This window comes from Marmota flaviventris, chromosome 10 (assembly GCF_047511675.1).
Source record: "Marmota flaviventris isolate mMarFla1 chromosome 10, mMarFla1.hap1, whole genome shotgun sequence".
NCBI lineage: Eukaryota > Metazoa > Chordata > Mammalia > Rodentia > Sciuridae > Marmota > Marmota flaviventris.
In genome coordinates, this window is record NC_092507.1 from 41814356 (window position 1) to 41840551 (window position 26196).

General features: G+C 41.5%; 2 protein-coding genes across 9 annotated transcripts in view; one reads left to right on the plus strand and one right to left on the minus strand.

Moving 5' to 3' along the window:
- Zyg11a (zyg-11 family member A, cell cycle regulator) overlaps positions 1 to 7277 on the plus strand; it is a 39463-nt gene extending 32186 nt beyond the window's left edge. Inside the window, exons 12-14 of the mRNA XM_071617840.1 lie at positions 143 to 204; positions 567 to 664; positions 7114 to 7277. Of these exons, the coding sequence (XP_071473941.1) occupies positions 143 to 204; positions 567 to 664; positions 7114 to 7277 (324 nt within the window). The remainder of the gene's footprint in view (positions 1 to 142; positions 205 to 566; positions 665 to 7113) is intronic.
- Positions 1 to 26196, minus strand: part of Echdc2 (enoyl-CoA hydratase domain containing 2) — a 56736-nt gene that overhangs the window by 22730 nt on the left and 7810 nt on the right. For 4 of the 8 annotated variants that reach the window (XM_071617835.1, XM_071617833.1, XM_071617836.1 and 1 more), the window contains exons 2-9: positions 21777 to 21844; positions 21619 to 21706; positions 19424 to 19510; positions 18607 to 18699; positions 17096 to 17152; positions 16709 to 16896; positions 12794 to 12844; positions 11326 to 11373 (exon numbers count right to left, since the gene is read on the minus strand). In XM_071617835.1, coding sequence (XP_071473936.1) covers positions 11326 to 11373; positions 12794 to 12844; positions 16709 to 16896; positions 17096 to 17152; positions 18607 to 18699; positions 19424 to 19510; positions 21619 to 21706; positions 21777 to 21844 — 680 coding nt within the window. Of the gene's footprint in view, positions 1 to 7314; positions 7418 to 10007; positions 10443 to 11325; positions 11374 to 12793; positions 12845 to 16708; positions 16897 to 17095; positions 17153 to 18606; positions 18700 to 19423; positions 19511 to 21618; positions 21707 to 21776; positions 21845 to 26196 lie in introns of those variants that run through there. The other 4 variants (XM_071617837.1, XM_027945012.2, XM_071617834.1 and 1 more) reach the window with 4 other exon arrangements.

Here is a 26196-nt window from a genome sequence, read left to right on the forward strand (position 1 = left end):
TTGTCATTCCCATGTTTTGAAAATTTATTTTTGTTTCAAATGTATTTAATTATAAATGACATGAAATAATCTCTTTTGACCTTTTATAAATGATGGAATATAATAATTGAATCTTTGTTTCTCCCTGTCTTTTGGGGAAAAGCATGCAACCATGAAGAATTGGCCAAGTCCAAGTTGTAAGATGTCAGCATTGGTAACATACAGGTAATTTCATTATGATGTGATTTTCTTCAAGCCTGTCCTTAGTGTGCTTTATTATATAGTAATAAAGTCTCAGTATCATTTAGCCTTGTTCAAATCCCACTTCTTTTCTGTGATACTGTGAAAGTCATTTCTAGAAATGATTCCATTTTCCTTATTTATGAAGTGAGGTGGACAGTGTGCCAGATTGAGGAAGAAATGAGATATTGAATGTGTAGAGCATCTGACAAAAAATTCAGTTTAAATGATAGCTACCAAGGTATAGCGCATAGTATATCTGGCTTGGTGAGGTATTGACTATGGGGGAAAATGTTAAATTATTTTTATATTTCTGAGTTCTGAATTCACATCCTTGTACTTTTTAGATCTTTCAAGTCATTTTACTCACTCCTTAGCAACTTCTCTCAACCAGTGGTTCAGCTCTGGGGACTATGGGCCATGTGTCACGTCTGCAGTAAAAATCGTATGTATTCAACATATATTTAAAACAATAGTTCTCCAGCTGTTTTTCTGAATAATGAATAAGTTCCATATGGAGTTTGAAAATTCTTTCATCTGTGTCTTTTGAACTTAGCTTTTTAAAAAGAAAGTGAAGTTGGGTGACCCAGAAGGCTGAGGCAAGAGGATTGCAAGTTCAAGACCAGTCTCAGGCATTTAGCAAGACCCTCTCTCAAAAAACAAAAAGGGCTGGGAATGTAGTTTAGTGGTATAGAACACCCTGTATTGGATCCCCATTATTGGGGGAAAAAAGAAATAGAAATTTTTTTTATTAATATCAGCTATTTTAAGCCTGAGGCAGGAGGATCATAAGTTCCAGGGCAGCCTAGGGAACTTAGACCCTTATGCAGACAGACAGACAGACACACACACACACACACACACACACACACACACACACAGGCTGCAAAATTAATAATGGATTTAGAAGTGGATATCCAACAGTTTAAAAAGTGGAAGTTATTTCCCCCATTCCCAATTCCTCACAGGCAAGCACTGTTAACAATTTGGTAACTAGTCTTTCATCTACTTTTTAATATATGCTCTACTAAGACTATGCTATTTATGCCAGGCATGGTGAAGTTTGCCCTAATCCCAGTTATTCAGGAGGCTGAGGAAGGAATGTAGCAGGTTTAAGCTCAGCCTCAGCAACTTAGTAATACCCTGTCTAAACATTTTTTCAAAGAGGCTGGGGATATAGGTTAGTAGCAAAGTACCCATGGGTGCAGATCTCCAGTAACAAAACAAAACAATAACAATAACAAAACATAAACATAAAATAAACATTTTAAATGAAAACAGACTCATTCTGTGCATGTCGTGCTATAGCTTGCTCTCTTTATCATTAACATTCTTATAATCATAGAACTTTCTCCTTGTAATGAATGGTCTATAGGAGGTTGGAAGGTCAGGAGTCAGGTTGTTTTCCAGGTAGAGTAAATATTTTTGCATGTTTTGCTGTTAATCCCCCCTGCTGCACGTTTGGTGGCGTACAACTGTAATTCTAATAGCTCAGGAGGCTGAGGCAGGAGAATTGCAAGTTCCAAACAGTCTCAGCAATTAAGGGAGACCCTCAATAACTTGATAAGACCTTCTCTCAAAAAAAAAAGGACTGGGGATATAACTCAGTTGTAAAGAGCCCCTGGGTTCAATCCTGGTACCAAAATAAAAATCCCCTCTGAGACATTTTGGTCAATACATTTGCTCAGGATTATTATAAAAATTTTGCTTTCATTACAAAAAAATATAGGCTATGATTTTATACTAGAAAACTTAAGAGACTATTTTTAGGAGTAAAAATGTAAGTATATTGATATATATGTGTGTGTGTGTGTGTGTGTGTGTGTATAAAGTAAATACATAAAAACACATACCATTGAAAATCTGAAAGTTAACTAAGGGAAAAGATATAATTCATATTATCAACAAAAGCATAAAGTACCTAAAAGTGACTTCAATAAGTAATAGAAAACTATGAGAGATAATTTAAAATTCTGAAATAATTGAGATATACCATGCTCCAAAGATGGAAAGACTTATTAAAATATAGATGTTAGTCATTTCTAACTTGTGGCTATCATACAATTCAAGTGAATGGATGAGAGATGTGGGGGATCTGAAAGTTATTCTAAAGTTCACCTGGCAGAATAAATAGGAAAGAATTAACAAAGAAAAATTATTTTTTGGAGCTTGCTGTAGCACTTCTATTAACCTGGTTAAAAAGGTAATGTGAATGGTGCCAGACATATGAAAGTCAGGCAGATCAGTGGATCAGAGTGGTTCTGAAACACTCTAGTTTTTTCCTTTTTGGGTGTGGTACAGAACATTGAATACCTCACACAGTAGCAACTATAACAATAATTAGAACTTTTGAGTTGTGTGCCAGGTAGTATTGTAAGCACTCAAACTATTTAATCTTCACAACACCTAGAAGGGGGGTAGCATTAATATCATCATCTATATATCAGATGAGAAAACTGAGGACCATGAAAGTAATTTACCCAAGATTAAAATGTCTAACATGTTCCAGAGACAAAGTTCTACCCTAGATCTATACTGTAGGATTTAGTAACTTAGGTAACATTTCTTTGGAGGGTACATTGTTTCTAGTCTGCCTATTAAATACCGTTTCAATAAGTAATGAAACAGAAAAAGAAAGATGTACACTTGCAATAGTGTGGTAATTAAAACACAGACCCCAGAACCAGACCACCTGTGCTTTATTCCCACGTTTTGCCATTTACTAACTGAAGTTGAAAAAATTACTTGGTCTCTCTGTGCCTCAGTTTCCTCAGCTATAAACTAGAGAATGATACCTGCTTTACAGGGTTGTTATCAGAATTAAGTTGATTATATTTGTAAAGCATTTAGAATAGTGCTTGGTTGATAGTAAAAAAGTGCTAACATCTATATATAGCATAGTATTAATACTAGCATAGAAAATAGTGTTTGTTAAAATACATCCTTTTGCAAATATGTGAGTCAGTCTACAGAACTCTTAGAATTGCTGAGTCAGAAGGTTATAAACATTTTAAAATTTGATAGGTGTTGCTAAACTGTTCTCTAGAGAGTTGATTACAAACATGCCTTCCTTTCAATAATGTGTAAGAGCTTGCCCAGTTTTCCTACAGGTTTGTTTGTGGTGCTAGGAATTGAACCCAGGACCTTATACATGTTAGGTCAGCACTGTACCACTGAGCTGTCTTCCTACCCTATTTTTTGTTTGTTTGTTTTAATTTTTTTTAGTTGTAGATGGACACAACACCTTATTATTTTTTAAATTTTAATGTGGTGCTGGGGATTGAACCCAGTGCCTCCCACATGTGAGGCGATTGCTCTACTACTGAGCCATACTCCCAGCCCCATTCCTACCCCATTTTCCTACCTTCTTGAAAAATTACAATGTTAATTGAACTTTTCGACTTTGCCCATCTAAGGAGAAAGTGATAGTCTTAGTTGACATTTCTTTTAAGTGAGAGTAGTCATTTTTCCTGATGAGAGTCATTTCCTTGTCTGTTAATACCATTGTTTGCTTTTTGTCTATTTTTCTTTTTCTTTGATTAGGTCTTTATGATAATCAGTTAATATTTTTTCTGAGTTTATTGTCTGATTTCTTTTTTTTAGTTGTAGTTGGACACAATACCTTTATTCCATTCATTTATTTTTATGTGATGCTGAGGATCGAACCCAGGGCCCCGAGCATGCTAGGCGAGCGCTCTACCACTAAGCCACAATCCCAGCCCCTAATTTTATCATGTTTACAAATCAAACTTTTGTGGTGTATAGCCTTTGGGTTTTAGGTTTTGGTTATACTTACGTTATAAAAGAAGTCTTTTTTTTTCTTTCTGATATGGTTTCCTTTTAACATTGATGACTGCTCCATTTGAAACTTCTTGGTATATGGTCTATTATAAATCTTGTTAAATATTCCATGTTTTCTGTACTGATAAGCAAACTTTTTTTTTTTTTTTTTTTTTTTTGTACTGGGGATTGAACTCAGTGGCACTCAACCACTGAGCCACATCCTCAGCCCTATTTTGTATTTTATTTAGAGACAGGGTCTCACTGAGTTGCTAAGTGACTTGATAAGTTGCTGAGGTGACTTTGAACTCTCAATCTTCCTGCCTCAACTTCCCAAGCTGCTGAGATTATAGGTGTGGGCCACCATGCCTGGCTTTTTTATTTTTATTTTGAGACAGGGTCTCACTAAGTTGTCCAGGCTGGCCTGGAACTTGTGGTCCACCTGTTTCAGCCTCCTGAGTTCTTGGGTTTAAAGGTGTATGCCTCTACACCCTGCTTTGTTTTCATACTCTTAAAGATGGTTTAGTTATTGTTATTTTATGCATCCAATGCTTATTTCACTTTACTCAAATGTTTATCATTTTCTTTGTTCACCACTGCTTCTTTTACCCACCAACTTTTTTTCTAGGTTCAGGGTTTGATGGTTTATTAGAGATATAATCTCTTTAACTGAAATATGTGGGTCCTCCCTCCTATTTTTACTATTAAATAATGGTATAAGCTAGGTATAGAATTCTAGAATGACAGTTATTGTCATTCAGCCTTTGAGAGAATATTTTCACTGTCTTGTGTTGTTGCTATTATGTACTGCTATTAGCCTAATCATCTTTTTTTTTTTTTTTTTTTCTTGTGGTACTGGGGATTGAACCCAGGGGCATTTAATCACAAGCCACATCCCTAGTCCCTTTTTTAAATATTTTATTTAGAGACAGGGTCTCACTAAGTTGCTGAGGATGGCTTTGAACTTGTGATCCTTCTACCTCAGCCTCCCTAATTGCTGGGATTATAGGGGTGTGCCACTGCACCCACTTTGTTCTTTTCTTGTGGCACTTCTATCAGACATGGATCATCTTTGCTTCTTTTTCACATTTTCTTATCCTTTATTCTTTAAAAGTTTTGTGGTCTGTATCTGATCATCTTGTTGTGTGCGTGTTGAATGAGGCTTGATTTTCATGTTTGTAGTTTTTTGATTGTTAGCTCACTTTTTTTAATATTTATTTTTTAGTTGTAGTTGGACACAATAACTTTATTTCACTTATTTATTTTTATGTGGTTCTGAGGATCAAACCCAGGGTCTCACGCATGCAAGGCGAGCACTCTACCACTGAGTCACAACCCCAGCCCCTATGAGCTCACTTTTTTTTATATACTAAATTAACATATTCCTTCAGCATAGTTTTGTATTTGCACTTGTGAAGTACTTCAGAGGTTTCCCTAGGCTTGGGCAGAGTTTTACATTAATTTTTTTTTTGTGTGTGTGTGTGTGGTGCTGGGGATTGAACCCAGGGCCTTGTGCATGGGAGGCAAGCACTCTATCAACTGAGCCATATCCCCACCCTTTACATTAATTTTCCCAGTGACATTCAGGTAGTAAAATTCAGACTAGTTGGGACTGTGATTTTGCAAAGTTTTAAACCAATATGTTATTTTGCTCAGCATGTTGCCTTAACTTAAAGTGTGTAGTTTTGTAAAAAAAGAAGTTTGATCCTCCTTTTTTTTTTTTGTTTTCTCCTGTCCATACTAGGGATTTCACACAGGGGTGCTTTACTACTGTGCTACACCCTTAGCCCTTTTTAAAATTTTTTATTTTGAAATAGGGTCTTGCTAAATTGCCCAGGTGGACCTTGTCTTTGTGATTCGCCTGCCTCAACCTCTTGAGTAATTGGAATTACAGGCATGTGCCTTTGTACATGGCTAAATTTGCTTTTATTTTTTTTAAGTTTTTATTTGTTTTAATTAGTTATACATGACAGTAGAGTGCATTTATACACTTTGATATATCATACATAGATGGGATATAATTTCTTATTTTTTGAGTGTACTTGCTGCAGAATCATATTGGTCATGCAGTCACATATATACATACAATAATAATGTCTGTTTCATTCTACCATCTTTTCTATCCCCACATCCCCTTTCCTTCCTTCCCATCACTTCCCTCTACCTAATCTTAGGTAATGCTATTCTTCCCTAGTGCCCCCCGCCTTAATAAAAGTTAAGATTAAAGATGTCTGAAGCAGGGCTGGGGTTGTAGCTCAGTGGTAGAGAGCTTGCCTGGCATGCCTGAGGCTCTAAGTTCAATCCTCAGCACTACATTAAAAAAATAAATAAAAATAAAAATATTGTGTCCATCTACAACTAAAACATAACTATGCTTTAGACATCTTTTTTTATTTATCTGGATATAAACATAACAAGATGATCATCTGTTTTCTCATACAAACCAAGCATTATTTACATTTTTACAGATTACCCTGAAATTGACTCATTTTAACTATTGATTCCTAGTCCAAAGGGCTTCAACCTTTATATTTTGTGTGTATTTTTGTGTATGTGCAGGGGCACTAAGGATTGAATCCAGAGGTGCTCTTCCACTGGGCTACATCCCCAGCCCTCCTTAAAAAAAAAAAAAAAAGAAAACATTGGAAAAATTAGTTAAGAAATAACATAACTGACATGTATTAAATATTTACTGTGTGTTAAACATGACTTTAAGCACGTCACAAGCATTTTCACATGTGATTCTCACAGCAACCCTAGAATAAATATCATCCTCATTTCATACATGAGGAAGCTAAGGCACAAGGAAGTTAAAAATCTTGTCTAATCATGAAACTAGTAACTGAGCAGTATTTAAACCCAGAAGGCAACACTCCTACATAATACCATAAAAAAAATAAATAAAAAAATTTTAAATTTGGGGCCTTGCTGAGTTGCCAAGGCAGGCCTCAAACTTATGATCCTCTTGTCTCAGTATTCTGAGTCACTTCTGAGTCACATTATAGATGTGTGGCACTGTATCTGACTATACTCTTTCTTTAGAAAGGTGAATGTGGTGATTTGGGATTATTTAAAATGCTGGATGTCTACAGAGTGTCTTTCATTTTCTTTTAGCTAGCAAATACTGCAAAATGTTAGTTGAAGAAGGAGGATTGCAGCTTTTGTATGATATCCAGGAGCACAGTCAGGCAAATCCTCAAGCAAAGCAGATGGCAACTTCCATTCTAGAGGACTTCAGGATGCATTTCATGAATTATCGGAGTCTCCCTCTGAGTTGAAGACCCTTCTTAATCTGAGGGCTTCCAAGGTGCGCTCTGCTCCTCGAAACCAGGTCTCCTTCCCTGTCAGTAACTGAATGTTGAAAATGTTTGTTGGTGTTTGTGTATTAGGTGTCTCATTGACCTTTCTTGTTGATTTTCTGTAAATTATAAAAAAGTTAGATTTACATGCTAGTCATAATCCCTAATCAAGTTGGAATCATTTTTATGGAAACCTCTTTAGCAGTAGAGTTGAAAAACCAGTTATTGTGGACTTTGTTGGGAGACTTGGGAGCTTGTGTTGGAATAGCTATGTTAGTTTTCTCTGACCCTGAACAGTTTTTCCATTTTGGGGAGTTTGTCAGTGAAACAGGACCTCTTTGCTGGGAAGAGGAAGGACAGACCTACAGGGAAATTTGGTGTTTGTTAAATTCCCTCATTTGTTATTCCTGGTATGTGAAGCTACCAGAAAAGAAGTATATGAAGATGGGAAATAATATGTTTTGAAATGTTTTTTTGGCCAGGCACAGTGGTGCACACCTGAATCCTAGCTACTTAGGAGGAGGAGGCAGGAGGGTCACAAGTTTAAGGCCAGCCTGGCCAACTTAGTGAGACCCTTTCTCATAATTTAGGAAAAAGTGCTGGGGATATAGCTCAGTGGTAAAGAACCTCTGGGTTCAATCCTCAGTCCTCAAGAGATGGGGGAAAATATCTAGAAAATGGAACCTGTTGGAAGGGGGAGAAAAGATTTTCTTTTTTTTTATCCCCCCCCCCCCCACAGATACTAGAGTACTTTCCATTTGAGAGGTAGAGGGAAAAGAATATATATTTTATAGTTTTTGGTGTTTTTGTTTTTTTTTTTTTGGCCTTTTCTGAAACATTTTTATGGGTGCTCTTATTCAGCATGGAGTCAAAGGGGTCACTTTTCTGAAATCAAGCCTCAATTACAGCATAAACTCTATCAGAAGCTTTTGTTTGTTTTGTCTTCAAAGCTGCTCTGAGGAATAAAGTATGAATTCCTTCCTTGTCTTATTATTGACAACTGATGAATTTGCTTTGTCATTCATCTGCTTAAGTTTTCGTTTTTTATTCCCCCATAACAGGGATCAAACCCAAGGCCTCGCATGCTATGCAAGTACTTTACTATTGAGCTATATTCTCAACCCTTCTGTTTAAGTTTTCAAATAACTAAACTAAATTCCTGTTTGATTATTAGCATATTTTAAGACTAGAGTTTTGTGCTTTTAGCTGAATTTACCTCTTAATTGAAGTATTGTGTGCCATCTTTGGGACTCATTGAGTATGTCATTTTTAGGTACTCTAAAACACATTGCATACTCTTACTCACCAGTGTCCTCGCAGATAAGTGTAATTTGTAACCGAATCCTTCAAACTGCACCCTTTATCTCACACTCACTCTTCTTCATGATTCTAGAAATAGTCTTGATCTAGTTTCCAGTACCTTGGAACATTGTGTTATTAGATGCTAACTTTTGCTAAAGGATGTATCATGGGAACCAGTATCTTTTTTTTTTTTTCAGAATTTTTTAATATTTATTTTTTAGTTTTCGGCGGACACAACATCTTTGTATGGGTGCTGAGGATCGAACCCGGGCCACATGCATGCCAGGCGAGCGTGCTACCGCTTGAGCCACATCCCCAGCCCGGGAACCAGTATCTTTTGAGATCCAACTGTGCACCAGATACCCTTCCAGTTTTGTCTCTTTCACAGCCATTTTCTGGGGTACATAAATTATTCTCCTCACTTAACACTTGAGAAAAAGGAAGTTCAAAAATGTTGTTACTTTCCTGAGTGGTCATTCACCTGGTGAGGCTGTTGCTGATTCTAAGGATTCAACTCCTCTGTGCTGTTCTTCGTACCAGGACACACAGATAACCTTGGCACATTTGTATTTAGCAGCAAGTAGCACTGTTAGTGGTATGTGTCCCTGCCAGTGTTTAGTGACTCTAGGCCAGAGTATGTGCTGAGAATGCTCAGCCAGTTATAGGATGACCATGTGGTCACCTTGGTAGAAGAGGAGGGGAAGGGTATTGAGACTAGTGTGGGTGGATTCATGAATACTAGGTCTCCCCCAACCCCTTTATTTTCCAAGTGTGTTATCCTCTTGCTCACTTTTGCCCATGCTGTTCCCATCAACCTTCCTGATGGTTTTTTACGTCCACCCTGTACTGGGGTTTCAATCCAGGGCCTTGTGCTTACTAGGCAAATGCTTTACCACTGAGCTATATCCCCAGCCCTCAGCCTTCCTCTTATTCAAATGCCTGTTACTCCTCCAGGCTCATCTTCCATGGTTGCCTGCTCATTTCCCAACTTTCCCTTCTGTTCATCAGAATTAACTGCTCTCCTCTCTGTGCTACTGAAGGCCCGGAAAAGTCTTCGTGTCATTCTGTAGTTTATAAAATGCTTTCAGAGCAGTGATTTCACTTGTTCTCACCAAGTATTACAACATATATTTTGAATATTAGGGTTTTTACAAAAATTCTTTTTAGTTGTAAATAGACTACAGTACCTTTATTTTTATGTGGTGCTGAGAATTGAACCCAGTGCCCCACACATGCTAGGCAAGTGCCACTGAGCCACAATCCCAGCCCTGAACATGAGGGTTTTTAAGTCTTCACAACAGATTCATTTTATAGAAAAGGAAGCTGAAGCCTATAGAGGCTAAACGGTTTGTCCAAGGTCATATAGCAAGAAAGTGTCCAAGTTGGAATTAGCAGTCTAACTCCTGATACAGTGTTCAATCAATACTAGGATTTATTTATTCTTTCTTTTCCAGAGGAAAAACACGAGGGCCTTCTTAAAATCCCTTGCTGACTCTAGTAAGTACCTGATCACTGAAAGCCAGGGATTCTCCAAAGTAAATCCGATACTAATGATTATGTAGCCAATGTGAGTAATAAGGAAGGTGGCAGTAGACATGTGATTAGCACCTTGGTATCAGGCACAACCCTAGCCATTTTATGTCCATCATCATCCTTGTGAAGAAACTGAAGGCCAAAGAGGTGAAGTGATGAGGGTCATCCCGCTGCAAACTTTCCATCTGGATCTTGCTCAAGGCATGCATGTCCTATACTTAAGGTTAAATGTCATTTGCCAACAAACTTTGGGGGCCTTTTCTCCCTGAAGGCTGCCATGCCCTCCAGCCGGTCCTGGGTTGGGATATTCTGCAACAGTGTATAGAATATTAGTTTTGAGGAAGCAGAGCCAGAGGCCAAACAGCTGCTTAAGCCTGTCCACCCATAAAAAGGCCAGGGTCCAAATGTTTCATTATTTCTGTGCTTGGATCTTGGATTCCTGGTCTCCTGGGGAAGACAGGGCAGCCTCTGGCACCTGTGCCTGCCCACCATGGGCACCTCTTGTGCACTATGCACATGCCTGCAGAGAGGTCACCACCTCCTGTAGCAGTGTGAGGCTGCTTGCAGCAAGTAGTCTAGCAGTATAATTCTCACTAGATTATACCAGTCCCAACACCCTGTTTCAGAGGATTTTGATATTTTCCTGAAAATCAGCATATTTTACTCACCCAAGAGTCAAGCCAAATAGGTCAGGCTCAGGTTTATAGCCCCTCCATTGGGCACAGTCTGTAGGTTTTAACCAAGCCTGACACCCTAACTCCAGCCTTGCCCCTATAGTGGTGACTGGTATAGGGACAGCAGAAACCATTCTTTCTCTTTGTTAAGTACCTGTGTGGTCGGTCTCTCTCTCTCTTTTTTTTATTAATAGTTTTTAGTTGTTAATGGATCTTTATTTTATTTCTTTATATGCGGTGCTGAGGATCGAACCCAGTGCCTCATACATGCCAGGCAAGCGCTCTGCCTCTGAGCCACAACCCCAGCCCCTGTGTGATCTCTTATAATTCTATGGGCACTAACTGGGCAGAATGTACCACCATTAGGTAGTTGAACAAACAGTATTACGGGGTTTCCCTGGAAATACCTTAGAGTCAGACTGTTTGGGCTTCTTGCTTGGTCATGTATCACCCAAGGCTCCCCTAGTCTAGCCCACCGTCCTCTAAGAAGTGTTTGTGGACTAGCAACAGACACATACCTGGGCATAACACATCCCTTCAATGGCCATCCCTGATGCGATGTCCACCTGAAAGAAAGAAGTGCTTGCTGGATCAGCCTGGCTTTGTCCAGCTCCATCCACATGCACTGAGAGCCAGCCCACTCTACTGCAGACACCAGCCTCTGGGAGCAGAGGGAACTCTCTATCTGGAGAAGGAATACCATTTATAACAGTGGCAAAACAGTGCTGAGAGAAATGGGGGCTGAGAACCATGGGGAGAGTTGACGGTTCTTCAAAGAAGGGGGAGCAAGAGCTACACAGTCAAGCCAGAGTCCTTTCTTCCTTCCTGGCCACCTCACTATGCCCCTACCCTCACCCTGTCACTCCAGGAGTTAACTGTTGGCTTCTTCACTTAGGAAGGAGCCCCAGGCCTTGACCTGGTACATTCTCTATCCTCTCTTGTCCACTGACCTGTACTGTCCTAAAAATACTACATGTGTAGACTCATTTACTTTTCACAACAAGGGACATTATGGCTGTTACTCAGCTGAGTAATGTAAGGCAGTAGTAGAAAGGTCCCAATGATAATAGTTTGTGGAAGAGCAGGGCTTTGGACTCAGGTGGTCCAGCACCAAACGTGCGCCTCTCTCTGCTTCCAGGCTAAATTGTTGTATCCTCACTCCACCAGCTTCTTAATTATACACCTCTGTGCCTTTGTTCATGCTTTAACCTTTCTCTGAAATTCTTATCCTTTCCAAGGCCCAATTCTAGAAAACATTCTTAAACCCAGTATTGCCCAGTGTAGTAGCCACTAACCACATGTGGCTGTTAGAAAGCACTTGGATTGTTGATTAGTGTGTAGGGAAATTGGATATTCTTATTTGCTTTTCATCGAGTTTAATAGCATATGACTAAGCTATGGAGAGCCTCACCCTAACCTTTCTGGGGTGTCTTCTCAGTGCCATAACCTTCCATTAGTGATTTGTGTCTATATATTTTCCTTCCCCACCTAGTGGGTAGTGACCATATTTCATCTCTGTTTCCCACTTCCCAGCTGAGGCCTGGATTCAGTGTAAGTGAATTGGTTTCTAGGAATGGATTAGCTGCACCCAGTGCATCATGCTGAGCCCTGCACTTGCAGTCAGATACTGCCGGCACAAACCCAAGAACTTGGATTAGGAGCCACACAGATCCAGGTTCTTATTCTTCACTTCTTCTGTTATCTTGGGCAAGCCATTTACATTTTCTGAACCTCAATTTCCTCTCCTCTCCAAAGGAGAGAGTTGAGGATAAAATGTAACCAAGAATATTGTCTGGCCAAACTTGCCATTTTGTAGATGGGTAAACTGAAGCACACACAGAGAGGGGTCAGGCTGGGAGTTTGTTAGATGAGTTCACTTCCTGAGTTCTTTTCAGCTGTGTTGTCTGGCTGTAAGGATGGGGAAAGTACTGCATCCCAGTCACAATTAACTTTAACAACTCAAGTCCTGACCTGGTGGAATCTTACCTCCATTCCTCTGTCAATGGCTACCTTGCCTAGCCGCACAGCAATGGGGGCCTAGGAAACAGAAAACAGTGGTTGAGGGAGGATCAGTGCTGAAAGGTTTGAATTGAAGGGAGTAACAACTTTATTGTAAGGTATGGGTTTTGGGTCTAGACATTTGGGTCTAGTCCTAGCTTGGGCCATTCTATTGTCAATTGTACTTCATAGCATTAGACCTGCCTCTTAGGTTGAACTTCCTTTTCTACAATGAAGGAAGTAGACTCTGATTCTGACCTTCCCCATCCCAACTGGCAGGGTTTTTTGTCATTCAATCCATCCTTCCAATGTGTACAACATCCCACAGTTTATAAAGGGCTTTCTTATCCACAGACTTGTCAAATAGTGCTACCCATCTTCCAGTCTGGTGTCTTCATTAGTCCCCCATTTTACAGATATGAAATTGAGACCCAGGGAAGTGAAGCATCTAGTTACATTTATCTAGTGAGTCATCGGACTCCTGCTTCCTTCCTCTATCCCCCTCATCTCAGCAACTGCAAACCCCACTGTTTCCATTTTCTGACTTTTACTTTATGCCCTTCTTATTCCTCTGTTCTCTTTGTTTGCCATGAATATGTTGTTATGTTGGTAACTACACAATAAAGAAACATCTTTCACTAAAGAAAGTAAAAGCCAGGCACAGTAGTACAAACTTGTAATCCCAGCTACTCAGGAGGTTGAGGCAGGAGAATTCCAAGTTTGAGGCCAGCCTGGGCAACCTTGTAAGAACCTCTCAATGGGTATGGTAGTGTGGCACATGGCTGTAATCCCAATGGCATGGAAGGCTGAGGCAGAAGGATTGCAAGTTCAAAGCTAACCTCAGCAATTTTAACAAAGACCTAAGCAACTTCATGAGACTGTCTCAAAAAATAAAAAGAGCTTGGGATGTGGCTCAGTTGTTAAAGTGTCCCTGGGTTCAATTAAAACAAAAAAAAACTTGTCTCAGTAAAAAGGGGTGGGGGTCAGGTGGCTGGTGATATATAGTGAGTGGTTCAGTGGTAGTGTGCTTGCCTGATATGGTGAGGCCCTAAGTTTGCTCCCTAATATCAAAACAAAAAACAAATTAGTTAACATTTAACATGTTTGATGTTCGAATAGAAAACATATCCAAATCCCTTATTCAAAGTATAATGTATATTTGCTACTTAAGGGGGAAATTCAAGTGTAGAGATAGGAACCTTGCCTTTACAGTATTATTTTTAAAATTTATTTATTTATTTTACGGTAGAATGCATTTGCATTTACAGTATTAATAGTTTAAACTCAACCATTTGACTCTATGTTGTTTGTCCACTAGATGACAACCATCTATCACACTGACCTTGGCACTCTCCCCATCCGGGAAACCTGTGTCACCTCCACCATCCACTACTATCCACCCTTATTGGAAATTGAACCCAGGGCCTCACACGTGTTAGGCAAGTGCTCTCTCACTGAATTACATTCCTAGGCCTTTTTAAACTTTTAAATTTTGAGATGCTCAAGCTGGACTTGATCTTGCAATCCTCCTGCCTTAGCCTCCTGAGTTGCTGAGGTAATAGGTATGTACCACCATGTCCAGCTCTGGGGAAAAGTTCATTCTGAATTTTCAATAACATAGATGGAAGTTGAAGGTTGTTTCCCTGCAAACCCCGCCCCCTCAAGAAGGTCCCAGCTGTGGAATTCATGACTATAGTTACTATGTTTTGGTAGGCTGATGTTTTGGTTTACAGAACTACTGTTTTCTTTTTTGATACCAGGGAATAAACTCAGGGGCACTTGACCACTGAGCCACATCCCAGCCCCATTTTTAAAATTTATTTAGAGACAGGGTCTCACTGAGTTGCTTATTAATTAGTTTCTCATTTTTTGCTGAGGCTAGCTTTGAACTCACAATCCTCCTGTCTTAGCCTCCTGAACCACTGAGCAGAACTGCTTTTAAGTATTCAAATAATCAATAATTTTTATTAGTATGCTGCCATTATTTCAGTATACATGGAAATATAAATCATCTTGAGCTTCTGTTACCCAGTTTATACAAAAAGGCACTATACACAGTCTATGAATCTAGCTAGTTTGATGCTCTCAATGGAATCTGCTGCCAGCCACTCCTTGGAGTTATTCTGAACTCTGTATGAATTCAAAGACTTTCTGACCAAAAGTAATAAGAACCTTATGGCATTAAAGTGGTCCAGGAAAGGTCACCAGAATCTCCATTTAATATAGTGAAACACCCCTCACACTAAAAATGAAAATGAAATTCAATTTTGCGGGAAGCTACTGGGGATTTAATCCAGGGGTGCTCAACCATGGAGCCACATCCCCAGCCCTTTTTAGTTATTCTTTATTTTGAGACAGGGTCTTGCTAAATTGCTTAGGGCCTCGATAAGTTGCTGAGGCTGGCTTTGAACTTGCAATTCTCCGCCTCCGCCTCCCAAGTCACTGGGATTACAGGTGTGCACCACTGTGCCCTGTGAAATTCTGTTTTAAATGCAAGTCATTGTCAATTCCAAAAGTAGATAGTCCCTAATACCCAAATTTTAAAAAATCTCAGTTATAAAAGAGGATTATTTCAGTTTACAAGGAATTATTTTCTGTTTCTCTTTTTTTCAAAACAAAACACTATTTATGGTTATTGAAATGATCTCTGTTAGTGATATGGCTCACATTTTTACAGGTTTATATTTTAACTGCTTTGTAATGTTTGTAAAGTTTTTGTATTTGAAATGGATTATATATTTGGTTTAAAGTTTTTAAAATTTTGTATGTTTTGCATTCTTAAAATCATGAGTTTTTAATATTATGTTTCATGCAAAATAAATACCCAAATACCAGTGTTTGCTTTTTTTTTATGATATTGCAATCACTTTTTGTGACCTTAATGAGCAAGTCACTTAATCTTTCTGTGTCTGTTTTCTCAAAAATAATAATTAACTCTACTGTTTTATTCTAGTTAATTGAGACACACTGTATTAAAGTACCTAACATTGTGTCTGACAGATTAAAGGTACTTGGTCCAGGCTGCATCAATATTATTTTAAATTATTTAAACCTAACTACATTTTAGCAGCTTTTATGAATATGGAAACTTGAGACCTTATCCCTCCCACCCTACCCCTCTTCCCCCTCATGCCTCCTGTCTGTCCCACTTAGTGAAAAGCCAGCAGAGCTTCTCAGGGCCTTGGGTACCCTAGCCAGCTAGATCCTGGGTATCCTTACTGGAACTTTGGCCCTGCAGCTGGTAGGGTTGATTCTGGGCCAGGCCTAAATCTGTTCCCTAAGGAGCAGTTCTAAACCCTTTGGGAAACTATCTCCAGAGACTATTGTAGGATTTTATTTTTATTTATTTTGCTATGGTGGAGATCAAACCCAGGATCTTGTGTATGCTAGTAGATAAGCACTCCACCATTGAGCCACACCTCCATTACCTTGAAGATTTTAGGAAATTAATGAGTCTTATACATGTCCTGCATATTTTAAGAAATTAATTATGCAGTGTGGCAGGAAACATGGCACATGGTAGTTTTGCATCCATTTAAGAATCTTGCTTTTACAGTCTTTGGGGATACTTAAAGGCTGTTCTGTATTATACAATAGCCACTGGCCACTTGCCTTGAGAATGTAGCTAGTGTGAGGAGCTAAGTTTTTTGATTTAAATAACTTAGTTTGACTCTTCTGCCATCCTGGACAGCAGAGATGGGCAGATTTTAGCCCTAAAGAATTCAATTTTTCTTTTAATTCAGAATTAAAATTTGCTTTGATTTGTTTACTGAAAGAGTGGGAAAACTCCAAAGAGGGTTCATTTTATGTCTTTGAGTAAATGGATGTTGTGCAGCCCCAAGGAATACCTTAGCCCTTGGGGCCTCCAATGTCCCTCCAGCCTGTGCTTGGCTGTCTACACACCTGGGGTAGAATCTCCTGAGCCAGTGCTAGTGCCCGATGGTAGGCAGCATCACCTTCCTTGTTCTGGTCCACGGTGTGATTCACTAGTCCCAGTGCGTGGGCCTGTACGCCACTCAGACGTCGGCCTGTGAAGATGAGCTCCTTCGCCAGGGCCACCCCCAGGCAGCGGGGCAGCCTCTGAGTCCCTCCTGCCAGGATGGAGGGTAAGTGATATTGAGAAGGGGGAACCCAGGGAAGCCCTATCCTGGTAATTGCCTGGACTTCTCAGAGTTGCAGATTGAGGTAGGATGGGAGGTCAGGGCCCAGGGTAAACTAGGAAAGCAGGCAGGGAAGGGCTTTGATGGTGTAACTGGGCAGAGAGAAGGTTAAGGCTGTAGGCAAGATTACCTGCCCCTGGGAGGAGCCCTCGAGTGGTCTCAATCAGTCCCATGATTGCCGAGGAAGCTGTTTAAATAGAGGAGAGTAAAGTACTCCCTCCCAATCCCATCCTCCATTGCAAATTCCTGTGGAGAAGAGACTCCTGCTTTGGTCTCCTCACCCCTTCAGCCACTTTCTCTCCTCATGTGGGCACACCCATGCTTACCCAGACTCTGCCTCTGGAAGAGCCCTAACCTGGAAGTACAGAGACCCAGTCCCACATCTCACCACCCTCTGTGTAGTTGTGAGTCACCAGCAAGTCTCTGCCTTCCTGAGCTTCAATGATGGAAAAAAAGGTGATTGTTCCTCTTCTGCCTGATTCAGAGTGTAATGACTTGAAAGAAGAACAGGGGTTCTTCTTTCAAGAAGATGCCTGATACCTACCTCTGTCTTAGTGGATTCTCTGTCCTATGGACCCTTAGCTCTGGCCTGTCCTAGAGTGTTGATGGATTCTGTTCCAATCATGGTTATACCTCCCAGCATTTTTTTTTTTTTTTTTGGTCACAGTCTGAAATCTCCCTGATGGTCCTCCTCCTAAGTTCTGCTTCCCCTGAGAAGCTTTATTTGATCCACACACAGGCCTCTCCTGAACTCCCCCAGCACAGAGCATCTGACCTATGCAGTGTGGGCAGAAAGAACTGGCCATGTCACTGCTTTGGGGGAGTTTCCCACTCTTAATCTCTGTCATCACAGAAACCCTGTGAATTAATTGCCTGAAACATGTGAGAAGCAAAATTGGGACTATGGTCTGGTACTTAGTGCCACACTACCTGGTCAATTCTTTGACATACTTGGTGTAGACAGAAGCCACCTTCATGCCTGAAGCTACATATTTTTGAGTGCTGTGCCTGGAGTGACAGGAAAAGCTTGGGGGAGAGGTACCACCACTTACTTACTACCTCCAAGAATGGCACTTCAAAGTCAGCAACTTTGTAAAGCCATCAGCTGAGGGCTGGGAATGTGGGGATGTAGCTCAGTAATAGAGCACTTTCTTAGCATGTGCAAGGCCTGGGTTCAATCCTCAGTATCGCAAAACAACAAACAAATTAAAAAAACCCATCAGTTATCTTCTTCCCCTTCCTCGAGGCTCAACTGCAGAACAAGTAGTGCCAACAGTGAATCTAAGGGCAATCAATATTCTGCTCAGTCACCTTGCAACTAGCTGGGCCAGTGACCAACTGCCTCTTGGCTCAATCAATGGTAAATAATCTGACTTGGACAGAACTGAAAGGTTGAACATGATCTCTGCCCTCCTTGGCTTCCCTTCTCCATGCTCTTTTTGCTGTCCTGTCATCAGTTGCTCTGAGGTCTGTGTGATCATACTGAGGGAAGCAGTTCTCATAGGTAAAGGCTTGTGCTCCCTCTGTGTCTCCCCCTACCCTCCTTCAGCTTTTCTCTTGGAAGGCCAAGAGCAGAGGCTGACTGCAGAACCCCAACAGCCTGTTTCACTAACCCTCCCCTCTTCACCCCCTGCCCATTACCTGCCACTCGGAGGTCACAGGCCAGGGCAAGCTCCAGGCCCCCGCCCAAGGCAAACCCATCCATAGCTGCAATGGTGGGTGCTGGGAAGGCTGCTGTGGAGATGAAGAAGGGTCAGGACCAAGACAGACACCCAGCTCTGGTGAGGGGCAAGCTAGTTGGAATAAGGGACTCACTAGCCCTAGGTTTGGAGACCTCCCTTGGTACCTCAGCCAGGTTAACTGGGAAGTCAGTTTTGCCATGGGGAAGGGAATGGAGATGTGAGTGGGAGATGGGCTGACCGGGCCCCAGTCTTTCTGTGTGCCAAGCCCTGTGCTAGGTGCTATGAACCCAGACCTGAAGATGTGACCCCTGTCCCCATGGGGCTTAGTCTAATGGGGAAGGCAAATGGACAAAAAGACAATGGTAACCTGATGCTCCAATAAAAAAATCTTGGAGGGTGGGTCAGGAAGGCCTCCTGAAGGAGGATGCATGGAGACCTTGAAGGAGAGTGTAAGTTCAGGAACCCAAGAAAGGGTATTCCTGGCAAAGATTCCTGCAACTGTCAAAGCCTGAAGGCCTGTTTGGTGAACTTGACTCCTCTGGAATGGCTGGACTTGAACCCTAAGAGTGGTCAATAGAATGGGGCACAAAGGGAGAAGAGTCAGGGTCCCCCCTGGAGTAGGAATGCTCTCTGCACCCTCTTATAGAATTTCTTGTGGCCACACCCAAACCTTAAGAGTCATCTGTCTACACAAAGCTCAAAACAGTATTCTCTTTAGAGGGTGGGTGAGGAGGGGCTGGCATCAGGCGTTTCCAACCCTGGACCCCAGATCTCACCAATATCATTCATCAAGCCTCGGAGTCGCTGGACAAAGACCCCCACCTCTGCTGCACTCATCTGCTCCCGCTCCTTCAGGTCCGCACCTGCAGATGGCGAGGGTTTGGTACCATCCCTTGGGAAAATGGCTTGTTATGGAATCTAATCCTAATCCTTTAGGTGGCTAAAGGATCCAGCAAAGGAGTCTTGAGGTGAAGCAGCCAGAGAAGAAGGAGAAACACCAGGAAACAGTCAAGGAAGCCAGAAGGAGAAAGAGGAATGCTGAAAAAGGAGATATGCAACAACCACAGCAAAAAGACAAATGAGGCCAGCACAGCGGTACATGCCTGTAACCCCAGCGATTCTGGAAGCTGAGGCAGAGGGATTGCAAGTTCAAGGCCAGCTTCAACAACTTAGAACCTGTCTCAAAAAATTGAAAGGTCTGGGGATGTAGCTCAGTGATGAAGCACCCCTAGGTACAATTCCTGGTACCAAAAAAACCAAAAACAAAACAACAACAACAAAACGAATTGGACTTCATCAAATAAAATAACTCTTGTGCATCAAAAGACAAGAGAGTGCAAAGATGATCCATAGAATGGGAGAAAATATTTGCAAATCATATATCTGGTAAAGTATTAACAACAGGGCTTGGAGTGTGGATCAGAAGAGTTTGTTTAGCTGTGTGTAGCCTTGGGTATGATACCTGGCATATGTCTGTCTGTCTGTCTGTCTCTCTGTCTACACACACACACACACACACACAAATTATTACCTAAGATATATAAAGAACCCCTACAAATCCAGAACAAAAACAAAGGACTGATTCAAAGTAGGTAAAGGACTTGAATACACATTTCTCCAGAGAAGATATGCAGATGGTCAATAGCATACAAAAAGATGCTCACCATCATCAGTCTTTAGAGAGATGCAAGTCAAAACCACAGTGCCATACTACTTCCTATACATTAGGATGGTTATTATTTAAGAAAAAGTGTTGGCATGGATGTGGAGAAACTGGAACCCTAGAATACTGCTGGGGGTAATGTAAAAGATATAGCTATTTTGGAAAACAGTTTGGTGGCTTCTCAAAAACTTGAGTGTAGTAGCACATCCTGTAAATCCCAGCTATCTGGGAGGCTGAGGCAGAAGAATAAAAAAAAAAAGTGAATAAAAAAAAGTTCAAGGCCAGCCTGGGCAACTTAGCAAGATCCTGTCTCCAAATAAAAAGGGATGGAGATGTGGTTCAATAGTAGAACACCCCTGAGCTAAATCCCTGGTATCACAATAAATAAATAAAGTTACAATTCCAGTCCTACATGAACACTCCAAGGAGTTGAAAACAGGAACTCACCCAGATACTTGGATAGCAGTGCTCACATGGGGCATTATTCACAGTGACCCCAAAGTGAAAAGCACATGAATTGGTAAACAGAATGTGTTTGGTAAACAGAAGTGCTGACACTTAGTTACAACATGGATGAACCTTGAGGACATTATGCTATAAGTGAAATGAGCCATACACAGAAAAGAAAATATTTCATGATTCTAGTTATATAAGGTATCTAGAATAGGCAAATTCATAGGGAAGAAAATAGAATAGAGATAGGTTGTCAGGGACTGGGGTTGTAGGAGATCACGTGCACATGATCCTAACAGCTCAGACCAAAGAGCTGAGCCATATTCCCTTGACTCCTGAGCATCAGGCTTCTCCCTTCCCACCCCTTCACAGCATCTTCATGCCTCCCTCATGGTCTCTGTTTTCCCCTTCCCAACCACCATCCCAGAGTCAGTTCTCAGCTCAGGTCTCTTGATTTCTCACTGAGACCTGCGTACATTTTCCCCTACCTTTGAAACTGAAGTTCATGGTGCTGGTTCTGTTGTGAGAACCAAATAACAGGTGCAGCGGACAGCTTTGGTAACAGATTGGGATTGATTGTATGGGTGAATAAAGAGGCACAGTCCCATCTTAGCCACTGACCTGTGAACATGTTTGGATTCAGTTTCTTCATTTCCTCAGTGAGGGGTCAGAACAAAGCATGCAATAGCAGAAACAACAGAATGTGGTGTCAGAGAGGTCAAGATCAAACTATCTCATATGGCTGTGTGACCCAAGGCAAGGAATTTTACTTCTCTTAGAGTTTGCATTTGTAAACTGGAAATATGTATCCCTGCAGGCTGATGGGAGCCCTGCAGGGGACAGAGAGGGACCCACCTGCACAGAACACACCCTTCACTCCACTTCTGAAGAGCAGGACACGCACTTTCTGGTCCTCCCGTAGCCTGGCCAGAGCATCCAGCATCTGCAGAGGGCATCCTGTCAGTTACTTCCTAGTCCATCCCCAGACCCACCCTGGCGCCCTCCTTTCTTACCTCGCTGACGAAGATGTTTCCCAGGGCATTGCGGGCATGGGGTCTGTTCATCAGAATCTCAGTGATTCCTGCAGGGGACAGGGCAGCCTTGGGTGAGCTGGCTCTGCTCACCCACAGGGTGGTTGGAGGCAAGAGGCCTGGGTGCTGGGAAGCCTCTGCTCTTGATGACCAGTGGGACTTGGGGCAGGTCACAAACTTCAGCCTCAATTTTTCCAGCTGTAAAATGGAGACAGTAATCTGCTCTTTCTGCCTCTCAGAGGAAGTAGAAGGGCTTGTGAACCACAAAGCAAAATGGGATGAGGAATGGGAGACAACCACAGGAGCCCCTGCCTGCACAAATCAGCACCTTCAATTTCACAGCTCCTTCCATAATTTTCTTCCTTTCACAACCAAACCTCTTCCTCTAAATAATTAAAATAAGGCAAAACCCTTATAATCACCACCCAGGATCAAGAACTGGAATTGTGCCAACCATTTCAGCAACCCCTCATGTGCCCGGACTCAGCCATAGCTCCCTCCTTGACCCCCCAGAAGTAACTCTTCTAACTTTTGTGTAATCACTTCCATATATTTCTTTATAGTTTCCTTGCCCAAGTATGATTCCTTGGACATCACAAATTAAACAGTGCTAATTTAAAAATTTTAATGTCCATTCAAAACTTAGTAGAATCCTGAGTCTCCCTCTAGCTTGGTCCTTCTCTCAAAAGTTATTTGTTGAGGAAACAGTAGGGTTTCTCAAAGTCTAGATTTTGCTGATTGCATGCTCATGAGGGCAAATCAACCTGCTTTTTTTAAAAAATATTTTTTTAGTTGTCAATGGGTTTTTATTTTATTTATTTATATATGGTGCTGAGAATCAAACCCAGTGCCTCACACATGCTAGGCAAGCACTCTACCACTGAACCACAACCCCAGCTCCTCAACCTGATCTTCTGTCACAAGAAATTAGCAACTAAACCCAGAGGGATTTTTGTTTTTTGTTTTTGATACTGGAGATTGAATCCAGGGACTCTCTTAGTTACATTCCCAGTCCTTTTTATTTTTTATTTGGAGACAGAGGAATCTAATTAAGTTGCCCAGTTGGCCTGGAACTTGTGATCCTCCTGCCCCAGGCTCCCAAGTCACTGGGATTACAGGTATGTGCACCACACTCAGCTTAAACACTTTTACAGTTTACAATAAAATTGAGCAGGGCTGGGGATGTGGCTCAAGCGGTAGCGCGCTCGCCTGGCATGCATGCAGCCCGGGTTTGATTCTCAGCACCACATACAAACAAAGATGTTGTGTCTGCCGAAAACTAAAAAGTAAATGTTGAAGATTCTCTCTCTCTCTTAAAAAAAAAAAAAGAAAGAAAGAAAAAAGCATTACAGTCTCTTGAACCATCCAGAGAAGGTATATGCAAGATCAGTTTAAAAAAAAAATTGAGCAGAAAGTGCAGTGCAGAGAGTGCCCATGTTCCTCTGTCCACACTTAGGCACGGTTCCCTCACTAGCAGCATCCCCTACCTGATTGGTACATCTGTTACAATCCATGAACCTACCCTGACACATCATCCCTGGAGTTCCTAGTTCACACAAAGATTTGTTCCTGGTGGTACCCTTCTTGGGTTCTTTTCTACCCAGTTTGTCAAAGTTCCTTTTTTTTTTTTTTAATACTCAGGGGCACTCGAGCCATATCCCTAGCCCTATTTTGTATTTTTTAATTTAGAGACAGGATCTCACTGAATTGCTTAGCACCTTGCTTTTTCTGAGGCTGGCTTTGAACTCGCAATCCTCCTCTACCCAGTTTAAAGTTCTTCTTTTTAAAAAAAAAATTTTTTTTTGCAGTAGTAGGGATTGAACCCAGAGGCTCTTTACCCTCAAGTTACATCCCCAGCCCTTTTTATTTTTTGAGACAGGATTTCATTAAATTGTAGAAACTGGCCTCAAACCATAATCCTCCTGCCTCAGCCTCCCAAAGTAGCTGGGATTACAGGTTGCACAACCTCACCTAGCTGTACATGTTTATATTTAACATGTACTGGCTTCTGTATGAGACATTGATTCCAGAGACCAGGACAGACTCATGGAACTTACAATCTAGCGGAGAAAACAGATAGTAAATAATTATTATTTGTAATATGAACTCATAGGGAAAAAAATGGATAAGCAGGTAAGGGACATCCTAAGGGGCAGAGGCAACCCCATTGTAGGTCAGCTGATTCCCCAGAGGTCAAAATGACCTTTAAGTTGAGAACTGATGGAAGAATAGGAATCAGGCAAAAAGTTTGAGTGCACATGTGCGTGTATGAGTGTGTGTACATCATGTACACATATGTGCATTCACATGTAAGTGCACATATGTGATTGGATGTGGATGAGTGCTGGTTGTCAGGGTGGGTGCAGACAGTCCAGCGTTGAGAGCCACAGCCAAAAGGGGCCCCAGCAAACTTCCAGCTGCCAGCAAACTTCCAGCTGCCAGCTGATGACTGGCTCACAGTGGCCCCAGCAAACTTCTAGCTGCCAACTGATTGGCTCCTCTGCGGTGATGCTCATTGGGCTGTTTCCCTGCCCTTTCAGACCACGGAGCTGCTCATTGGGGGACTTTTTTGGCTCCGCCCATGTGACCCAGCCAATCAGCCTCAAGAGCAGGAGGAGTGGGGGAGGTTGAGAGGCTTGTGGGAAGCCAGTGGTGGCAGTTGGGCTTTGAAGGTTTTCCTGAAGAGCTCCTGTGGTGTGGCATGTGTGTTCTAAAAATAAAGTTTGTTTCTTTTGACAAGTGGCTCCTGAATTGTGCCCAGCCAGACTGCGGCATTTGGTGGCTCCCAGGGGGAACAAATGAGGGTAAGTGATAAGGTAAACTGCTCGCCCCTGAGGGCAGGGCGAGAGGATGGGTAGCCATTTTAAGATTCTTCTTTTGTTTTGTTTCGCTTTTATGAGGATCAGCAGCAACAAATTGCACATGATCCTGGCGTATATACGCACAAATTGCTGCAGATGCGGTTAGGGCATGGAAGACTTTACAAGGACATGGAGGTTTACAAGGTCAATTATCTAAGGTAATACAAGGAGCTAATGAATCTTACGCTGAATTTGTAGATAGGCTTATTCAAACAGCTACGAGAGTTTTTGGGAATACAGAACAAGCAATGCCATTAATAAAACAACTGGCTTATGAGCAAGTGAATCGTTGGTGCAGAGAAGTCATTAGACCATGGAAACATGAAGATTTAAACACATATATTAAATTATGTAGAGACATTAATGAACAAGGGCAAGTCATGGCAGCTGCATTAAAACAGGCTTTAGATGCCAGGCCAAGAACAGGCTACAACTATGAACAAACAGGACATTTTAAAAGGAATTGCCCCATAGGAGGAGGGTTTAACAAAACTAGGTATCAAAGGAGTAGAATACCGGGTATTTGCCCACGATGCCATACAGGGAGACATTGGGCTAATGAATACCGTTCTCAAACCACCATAGAGGGTACTCCATTATCAAAAAACGAACAAGGACCAGGTGTCTATCCACGATATCGTGGAGAAAGGCATCGGGCTCCATTGCCAAAAAATGGACAGGGGGGCCCAGTGCTCCAGGGCCCAAGACCACAAATATACGGAGCACTGGAGGAACCCAGCAACCCCATCAGGGTAGTGCCCAGGACACATTGTCCATTAAATCCCTCACTAGACAAACCAGAGGAAGTGCAGGATTAGACATCTGCGCCTCTGCCAGAACAGTACTAACTCCAGAGATGGGAGTTCAAATCATTCCCACAGGGGTAAAAGAACCTCTTCCCAAAGGAACAGTAGGCTTATTATTGGGACGCAGTTCTTCTACTCTAAAAGGACTTATGATAAGTCCTGAGGTAATTGATCCCGATTATGAAGGTGAAATAAAAATTATAGCCAGTTCTCCAAAGGGTATATCAGTAATTTCACCAGGAGATAGAATAGCACAGTTACTAATAATACCCAGCCTACATGATAAATTTTCCAGTCGTACTATAGAAAGAGGTTCCAAGGGATTAGGCTCCACAAGTGTAGATTGGGCTATGCTTTCTTTAAATTTAGATTCTCACCCCATGCTAAAACAAAATATTCAAGGACATGAATTTAATGGGCTAATGGATACAGGTGCAGACCTTAGCATCATCTCTCATCAAGAATGGCCAAAACATTGGCCATTACAACAAGCCACTCAAACGCTTCGAGGCCTAGGAGTGGCGACTAATCCCCATAGAAGTGCAATGGTATTAGATTGGAAGGATCCTGAAGGATGTGAAGGAACTATACAACCATATGTATTGAATCATCTTCCCGTAAATTTATGGGGACAAGATGTCCTAGATCAGTTAGGTTTGACATTAACAAATAACATAAATCAAAATGCACCCACTATTATGGCTAGACAAGGTTTTAGGAAAGGAAAAAGATTAG